Below are 9,503 nucleotides of genomic sequence, written 5' to 3' on the forward strand. Positions count from 1 at the left end.
TCCAGGAAAAAGGCTGAAGGCCAATTGTAGTTTAGAATGGTAAGGTTAGAAGGGACTTCTGGAGATCATCTAGTCCAACCATCAACATAGCCCATACAGGGATTGAACCCACAACCAAAGCATTAGCAGCATCATGCTCTAACCAACTGAACTAAACCTGTTTGTTCATACTTAGGCTTTGAGCTAAGCTGAGTGGATCATCTATACTCCAAAAGCTATGGATATGCATAGTGTAGAGTTTGGGGTCTTATTTTTATGGTAGGATATGGTAAGATCTGCATGGCCTTTCTTGTGTGTCCCTAGCAGTGAGTGGAGCATTCTTCTTACCAAGAAGGGAAAAGAAAGAGTTCTCTCTATGCATCTATAGTGTGACACATTTCTTTAACAACAGCCAATACATAGAGTCATTTTTTGCCATGGGGTTTAAGGAGTTTTCCTTTAGTAACTGTGGATAGAATTAATTTCTGGGTCAATCTGTTTTTGTCCTTGCAACGCCCTACCCCCAAAAAGGGAAGATGTAGCAATTCCCTTTCCCTCTGTTTTGTTCAATGTCTGGGACAGATGGATGGCACTAAAAAAAAAGCAGGATTTGGGAGCTGCTTTAAAACAGAGAAGCTGTGAGGCATAACAGCTGGGACTATCGGGCCACTTTGGTCACTAGGCAGAGGTTAATGTCCCTATATAGACCTTATTCAGGCCATTTCAAGAATTCCTTTTCGCATGAAACTGAGTAGTCAAATGACAACTGTGAACCTGCTGCCATAGATGGCAATGGGTTTGTTACAGTAATTCTAAATTCTTTGCAAATCTACTTCCATGTATCTACTCTGAACAAGACCCTTGGAAATGACTTGTGCAATGATTTGTTACACTGTCATTACTCATTAATCTGAGCTTCTGCAAATGATTTTTATTCTTCTGAAGTAAAAATAAAGCCCTCATTAAAGAATTTGTTTGTTTTAAAAGCTACACAAAGGATTACAGTGCCTTTGCAAACAGATGTAAGAAAAAATGTGATTATGCAAAATGTTCCCTCTCCCAACCCCTTCCTTTCCATTGACTTCCATGAGCTTTGAATTGAGCCCTAAATGCATGGCTTAGCTCACTACAAAGCTTTGGGTCAGTAATTAGAATCACATGTATTCAAGGCCACTAAAATCTGATTGTAGGTGAGACTGCCAATTTATACTGGAAATGCATATTAATATTAAGCAAAAAATAAAAAAGAAAAAAGTATTATCTGACCTYCAGATGGCCATAGCTATGATGGTTTCTAGAAATATTTCTTAAACTGCAACTTGAATTTGCCTCATTTCTGGTAAACAGTTTGTGGTGGCAAACTAAACAGGGACAAGGAATTCATACTCTGGAATAAGAACGTCCACACATGGTGTTAATCAGGGTAACTTCATGTGTGGACAAGCTATTATGTGCGACTTTACACTGATTTGGTCAGACTGGTGCACTTCTTTCTATTCACCTTTAATCAATTAGGAGTGGGTTTAAAGTGAAGTGAAATAAGCCACTATTGAACTGAATCCAAGGTTCTTACAGAGGGGATTGCACCAGTTCAGTCAAGCTGGCATAAACCATAGACTAGGTGTGATCTTTGTCAGTTGCCTGCAGCAGTCGGCTGATACGTGAAAATTGTAGCTTGGAGGTTTCAGTGAAACTCTATAAGGTCCAGCTGTAACTGATACAAGATCCTTGACACTGAGTTGGGCTGTTTAAAGAAGAGACAGAAAGACAAATGTGTGTGTGTGGAAGGAAGCAAAAAGGACTCCTAAGTAAAATTAAACCTCCTCCCTTCCTTTCCTTTACCTCTGCCCCTCCACCCCCCCCCCAAAAAAAAAGAATGAAAAAATATCTTGAAAAGGAAACAGCAGTGGAAAAAGGATAACTTTGGTAGAATATGAGAATGGTATTAACAGTGTGGATAAGGGTCAGGTCTTTGGTGTCTCTTTCTGCAGTAGAATTAGGAGTCCTCAGGCATAGGTAGATAGAGCCAGGTTCAAAGGGAATGAAAGGAAATGGCCCTTCACACAGTCACCAGTAGAGCCATGAAACCTCTTGCCATATTGTGGATAATAAAGGTTTACCAGATCTCATGGGGAGATTGGATGAATACCTGAAAGAGAAATTCCCTGTGGGCTACGAAATACACAGAAACCACACCCCCGAGGAAGTGACCCAAACTGAAAGTAGCTGGAGGCTGACAGAATAGTTGGGAGAATTATCATACATGCTTTCCTTGTTCTTAGTGTTCCTTTAGAGACCACTTATGATCATTGCTGAAGACAGGATGGGCTAGGTGGACCCCATCTGACTGGTTTTCAGTTCTTCTGTAAAAAAGGAAAAGAGCAAGAAACCAAATGCAGAAAGAACGTGCGTACTTTCAACTCTTAGTGTCTTAAACACTTTGTCCAGTTGGACATTTTGAGAAAAGATATTCAAAAGTTAAGTTATTGAATAGTTACAAGATGATTAGTCCAGTCACAGTCCATGTGGCACAATTACCCAGTAAATACAAACTAACTTCCAACTGTTTATCTGAGTAAAACTGAGGGCAAAGTATAGAGGGGGTGATTTCCCTCCCCATTTGTTTCCACATGCATTTGCCTGCAAATACTATCCCCCATGTTATCTTAAAGATGTTGGCAACAACATAGCCAGCTGGGTGCTTTCAACTCCAGATCTTCCTTTGAGCGCTATCAGTGTTTGTATTCCTGTTTAAATGAGATAAGGAGGTTAAAGAAAGAAAGAAAAGAAGAAACAGGGGTGAGGGGGTGGGTAGCGCAGAGCTGACCATCTCATTCGGGTTGCAGTTTTCATCCTGATTTTGTAAGGGTAAAGGGAGGAAAGAAGGGAAATTTCTTGCAGTGAATTTCATTGAGAGAGTTCAAAATATCCTTCCTTTTAAAAATCCTTTTTGTTGGCAAAAGTTGTGATTAGAATAAAATCCGTGGAAAGATCAAGAACGGGGTTTGAAAATCTCCCCTCCAGAGGTTAAACCTTTCCTTCTCTGCTAGGTGGTTTCTTTTGTTTTGTTTTGCTCTGCTTTCCCTTTGTTTGCGGCTTTCTTCTTCTTGGCATCGAGAGAATTTGCTACATTTCTCTTTCACAGAATCAGGCCGTCCCTAGGTTCATGCTGAGTATCTGTAAAGTTTTCCGAGCTAAAGGGAGTCACTTTTACAGCGGCTGTGGGGGTGGCGGGGAGAGAGCAGGGGGTACCAGAAGCAACAGGGTCTCTGCCTCCAAGCTGTGGTGGCGGCTCTGTTCTGCTAAGCACTTGCAGGCTGTATAATTAACCGGGTAGGCAGTGAATTAAATCTTTGTAAAGCCCACTGAGTGGGGGGTTCCTGCAAGCTCTTTTCCAACCGGTCTCAGGCGGCTGGGATAACATCAGAAACAGCAGCAGCAGCAAGCAAGCAAGCGAGTAAAAAGGGGGGAGCCCACCRGACGCTGCAGGAGAGCCAAGCCCCCGCTCGGTGCGAGCGCTCCCGCCGGCGGGGAGCTGCGGGGGCCGATGGACAACCTCGGCGGGGCCCGGCCGCTGCGGCTGCTCCTGCTCCTGGCGCTCGTGCCTCCGCTCTCGGGGCAAGGTAAGTGCAGGCGGCGCGGGCTGCGCTGCCCCGCGCTCCCCGGCCCCGGCGCGGGGCCCCGGGCGCTGCGGCGGGCTGCGGGCTCCGGCGCAGCCCCGCCAGGCCGGTGCTGGCGCCCGCCGCCCGCGCTGCTGGCACTGCCCCCGGGGAGAGCGGGGGCGCCCGGTCCCGGTCTCGGCCCCGACGCCGGCCGGTGACAGGGCAGCGGGGCGGCTGGCTTTCCCCCGGGTTTTATCCCCCCGCCCGTGCCCCTAGACGTCCGCGGCACGGTTTAAAGGGCCGCTGCTGCCACGTTCAAGTGAGCAGAAAGGCGTGGCGTGCACCAGCAGTCCCGCAGCCGCCCGCTGGCACTGCCGGCGCCCGGGTGCCCCCCGGGGCCGCCACCGCGCCGAGCAGGTTAGCTCCGCGCCGGGAGGGACTTTGCCCCTGGAAAAGGGTGAGTCGATCCTGAGGGGGGACCCAGCGGCGCCGGGGCGGCGGGCGCGGCTGCCGCGCTCTCGCCGCCGGCCTTGCCCGGAGCAGCGAAGCGCTGCGCTGCCCCGCGCCGGCGGGTCCCCTCCGCGGGGAACTGCGGCCGCTGAGGGGAGGCGGGTTGCGTTTACGCACCCTGAAGGTGGCCGGGTCTTAGAAGCGGCAGGCTGGAGACATAGCGGGTCTGATCTGCCGAAGGCTTGAATTGCACCGAAAGGAAGTTCAGCTGTTACTTGAAATCCCGTTGGAGCAGAAGGAGCGGGGAAGTCATGGATACAGGCTCTTTAAAGAGAAACTGAGACATTTATGAATGTTATTGTGTGATGTGGTTGCTTGTGAAAGCAGAGATTTGGATCTAGGCCACGACATCCCTTCCCATACTATGTACTTTCTTCCTATCCCCTGAATACTGTATATAAAGGCATATTAATTTAGTTTATTTCAGTGGAGTATTACAGTCAAACTTTAACTGATAAGATATGTCAAAGAAACTAGAAAACGAATTTATCATAACTAGCAGGTAAGTGACTTTTTGATTTATAGTAGCACCAAAGGGTACCATTCAGAACTGGGGCTTGATTATGCCATGGTCYAAACATACATTTACAAAGCTGCATCTCCGGTCTCCATAAAATCCTTGGCCTAGCAATAGCAGACCTAACAATGGCAGGCAAAAGCCAATGCAGTAAATCATTTGTTTTTGACATAATATTTCAGCTCTTAAATTTTCATTTTACAGAGCACATCACGGATGTCCTTCAACATATTTTGCTTGTGATAAGAGAGATTTTAGTCAGTTGTTTTAAAGAAGCAGGAATAAAATAAGGAAGGAGAGGAATGCGACAATCAGGGCAAAAATTCCAATATAGTTTCTATTTTATTTCAGGCAACATGGTCATTAGAAAAAAAATATGACTTTGATGTATTGCAGCTAGTGAAAGTAATAACAAGCATTTACCATTATTGTAAGACACTAAATAATTTCACTTTATAAGTTCCATGAACATTTATGAATGACTATTGGACTATTTTTTAAGGAAAAAGGGAATTAGTTATTTAAAGTCAGATTTTAATTTTCTTGTTTGCCAAATTTGGCTATAATTTGTGCTATAAGAGGTATATCGTGTCTGTAATTCTAAATTTAAATCCATACTTTTCTGTTTAATTGAGATTTCTACATGCTTAAAATCTTGAATATGGTGAATTTGATAAAATCAGATTTAAATGCCTAAAATCCTTATCCTTATTTAGGACATTAATTTCTCAAAAGTGTGTGCTTACTCAGGTGAGTAATGGCGTAACGAGGCTTGGGGCAAAGACTGGCTCTCCTAAATGCTGTAATGATACGTTTGCCAAGTTACTGAGACAACCATACTTACTTACACATTTGTGGGCATAAACTTGCCGCTCTCCTCTTCCTTAACTGATTTTCATACTAATGAGTCATCAGAACATCAGGGTCTATTAATTGAAGTCCTCAGTCGGAAAATGGAAAAGGGGCTGGCTTCAGTGGACCTGTGCAATGAATGTCAAGATAGGTAGGTGCATCATTCTTTGCAAGAATAAGAGAATAAGAGATTTTATAATGTAACTTCATTTTACTGTAAGTATTGCATTTTTATTTTAACAATTATTTTATTCTAATATAAACTACTGTCTACTGAAGAAGATGGTTTATTCACTTAGGTCATTATGTCCAGTCAGTATATGAACAGTTCATCCTTTGGCTACGTCTTTGGCATGTCTTGGTACTACACACACAATTTAACTCACTAAACATCTGGAAACATGTCTATCCAGGGTGAGCTTATAGTTTGTTAAAAAAAAAATGTTCCACTGACTTTGTGGAATGAGTTTTATTTTAAGATTATGATTTTTACATGTGCTTTTGCAGCAGTAAATTTATAAGAAGCATTTGGGTGGAGGTAGGCCTTGTAAAGGGCTAAATATATGCTTTCTTGTCTGCAGTCATAGATGAAATCTCCCTAAAACTTACATACCACCAAAAAAATCTACTAAAATATGAGTACTATCTCTAAATTAATTTTCAGTTGAATTTTCTCTTAATAGCCCGTTTTCAGACATGATATTTTATTGTAATCAGGAGAAGAGCAAAATGTTAAACTCTTGCTTTTCATCTGTTTAATTGAAAGCAGACATGTTAGTGGAATCCAAGATGAAAATCCATAAACTAGCTTATCAAATTACTGCTGTGTGTTTATAGTACTCTCTCACATTTCTTGCATAATCTCATAGCAGGTCAATGGATTTTAAAAAAATATTTATTTATTGTTGCACTTTAGCCCAATTCTGCAAGTTTCATATCAACTTTACATGTGTTTTTAACAAATAGTTCTGTTCAGACCACCTTCTACAATATTTTCATTAACATTTTCTGAAATGGAAGATGAGTCTTTTCCCTTCTGAAGCTTGACAGAAATAGAGTTATCTGGGACCATAAAATAATTTAACTTGATTTAGTGAGTGGTGGATAGACCTGAAGAAGTAGGTGGCAAAAGTCAAATCAATAAACAGAGAATATAGGTTTACTCTCTATATTTAAATAACTGCAGAGACTGGATGGGGATGAGATAGAGATAGAGAAGGCCAGGAAAGGAAGAGTTGAAATCTAAATAAAATGAAAAATCAGCACATTGGGCAAGAATTTTAATTTTAGTTTAATTTAATTCCATACAAAGTGATTGAAAAACTGTAGTTAGTGAATATAGTTAGCAAAAAGTTATTAGTGGTAGTTGATAGTGACAGGCAATAAGGAAAATGAGTGAAGTTAGAAGAAAAAAATAAGTAGTTCACTTTAGCTAAAATAAACAAAGTTTTTTGTGAAGCACACAGGAAATGTCAGAAACATGYATTTAAGTGTATATTAGTGGGAAGGAAGAAGGTCAGAAGTTGAGACTTAAATAGTGAAGTCATTACATATAATGGAATTGGGAGAGTGGATAACCCTGCTCCAAGATAAAATGTAGATGCGGAGGAAGACGCCTGGGAATACTTCGCAGGGTGAGAAAGAACAGAAAAATGGTCCACAAAGAAGTCAGTAAAGACTTCATCCAGAGCAACAAGGAATGCAATGGAGGATGGTCTAAAAAGSAAAAAGCAATGGAAGACGGTCTAAAAAGCAGAAAGGGCTAGTACAGATCAGTGCAAGGACCTAGAAGAATGGAAAAAAAAATCATGGCTCATGGTGTTTTGTGACATCATTTCGAAACATTATTCCGAGTAATTTCAGGTTAGTGGAGKAATAGTCAGAGCAGTGTCTACAGAGGTGATGTACTGGGTATTTCATACTGACAGGAAGAATGTGTATAATAATGGAAAAATTGTGACAGTGACTTGGTCATTTGTCAGATGTGGCAGCTGTGGCAAGACACTAGGACACCCCAGTCAAAGTTGCATTAAAAGTCTTCTTCGATAAACAGGATGCAAAAATTTTAAAGAAGGATCTGCAGTGCTAATGCTTTTTTGAATGCGCCAGTGTATCTTCAACTAATATAGCTAATTAACCTTCTTGGCATCACATTTTTGCACTCGAGTGATCTACCTGTGCTTGGTATGTAATATAAGCTATTTTAGACTTCTTAAGAGTTCCAATAAATTGTCTTTTATGTTTCAAGAATGTGCTGGTGCATCTTTAAAAGAAACTGAACAAAAATTTTTAGATTCTCAGGATTTCACATTCAAATTAATTTCAGTTGGTCACATTCATTTAAAATTCTTATTCAAAAATTACTGACRTCTCTAATGAAGTCCTGGTACTTACCACATGAATTTAGGACTTATAGAAGTCTTACATTGTTTTATGCATAATGGTAGCACCTACAAGCCATATATCTCTTTGTATCTGCAACTGTGTACRTGCATAAAACATTCCCTGCCAGGCCATTCACTTTTGATTCTTATACTGTCAAAATTTAAGTGTACACCTTGAGTTTGGGAATAGAGAAGACAATACCTAAAAAAATCTTTTGTACCAGTGTGCAAATAAGTGTGTGGATTTAGAAATTCTTTGAATGACAAATGTCTTTTTAGGATGTTCCCTTGGATTTAGTAAGCACTAGAACAATATACCATACAAATGCTACCATCARTACATCTGTTTGAAATGCTAACATCTTCCAGCTTTGAAGCTCTTATCACTGACTAAATTCTAAGCTCAGGGTAGTGAATACTTCTAATGTCAATATTTTGGCAGAGAATCTAGAAGAGATAGATACCAGTTTCCAGTACACCATACATAAATGCAGTAAAGCCTCAAGTAAGAGAAAGTTTTAGTAATATTGTTTCCAAAAGAGAACCTTTCCTAAATCACTGCAATATAAATATATACAGTAAAATGAATCCTTATTTGCTTCTTAGTCTGTAAAGCCTACTGGTGCTCTTCCAGCTCATCGCCCATGCGTCCATGTTTATTAGTTACTTGAACCTTGACCCATTGTACTATAAATTTTATCCCATCTACATAGTGTATCCAGTCTAAGTTCTAAAGAACAGATGTTCTTTAAATGTGGTAGTAACACAATATCAGAACCTTTCAGCACTGTCTGTCTTTCATGCAGCGACAGCCATACCTAAAGATAGATATCTGTCACTTAAGTGGTGTATGCATGGTTATTCCTACAAATTTTCTGGTCAGATGGAAATACAGAGATCCCAGTATCAAACAGTGTTTTCTGTAGCCATTTTACATGAGAGAATATATGCATATTTCAGCATAAACATGTTTGATACTCTGAGATGTGCTACTGTGTATGCTTTCTGTATGCTTCCTATTTCAATAGCTTTAATTTAAAAACTATTGTTTATCTACTTGGACTTGATGCAAAGCTCTTTAAAGTCTATTTAAAGACTAATTTACTACAGTAGATTTTGGATCATGGCCTCTGTACCCATGAACAGTACTAATAACAGATGAATTATAACACCTATATAACAGATGAATTATAACACCTATTATAAAGACTCGTTAAGCATATGCTCTCTGAGGATTTAAAATGAGAAGTTGAGAGGAGATATAAGATTGTTTTTAAGTGAGATAGAAAAAACCTCTTAAGGCATCAGAACCCTCTGAAGTAATTTCTCACATTATTTGAATGTTTTTCTTGCATGAGGAAGAGAGAAGGACAAATTTAACATGAGCTTGTCCGGAAGAGCAGTTCCTGTTCTTCCAAGTATATGAGTCTTTTTGTAGGACCACACATGGGTGATCTTGATGAGACTGTGTTCTTTTGGCCTCCTATATCCATCAGAGCGGTGTTTTTTTGTGAGGATGTAAACATTAGGCCAGCCATTACTTACCCTAAACTATCTTAGTGGTGTTGACTCACAGGACTCCAGTGTTAGTAAATTTCTAATTTCTCTGTTTCTTCATGTCATCTACAAATCTTCAAAACAGCCTTCAGCCTTCTAGTC

At 40.7% G+C, this 9,503-nt stretch overlaps 1 protein-coding gene across 4 annotated transcripts in view; it reads left to right on the forward strand.

Moving 5' to 3' along the window:
- Window positions 1–3,208: 3,208 nt before the first annotated feature.
- The window catches only part of FBLN1 (fibulin 1), a 79,570-nt gene continuing 73,275 nt past the window's right edge, over window positions 3,209–9,503 (forward strand). For 2 of the 4 annotated variants that reach the window (XM_085324453.1, XM_085324454.1), the window contains exon 1: window positions 3,209–3,602. In XM_085324453.1, coding sequence (XP_085180579.1) covers window positions 3,527–3,602 — 76 coding nt within the window. In that variant the 5' untranslated portion in view covers window positions 3,209–3,526. The remainder of the gene's footprint in view (window positions 3,603–9,503) is intronic. The other 2 variants (XM_085324450.1, XM_085324451.1) reach the window with 1 other exon arrangement.

The sequence above is a fragment of the Rhea americana genome, unplaced genomic scaffold, assembly GCF_003343005.1.
Source record: "Rhea americana isolate MKP2758 unplaced genomic scaffold, rheAme1 scaffold_91, whole genome shotgun sequence".
In the NCBI taxonomy this organism is placed as follows: Eukaryota; Metazoa; Chordata; class Aves; order Rheiformes; family Rheidae; genus Rhea; species Rhea americana.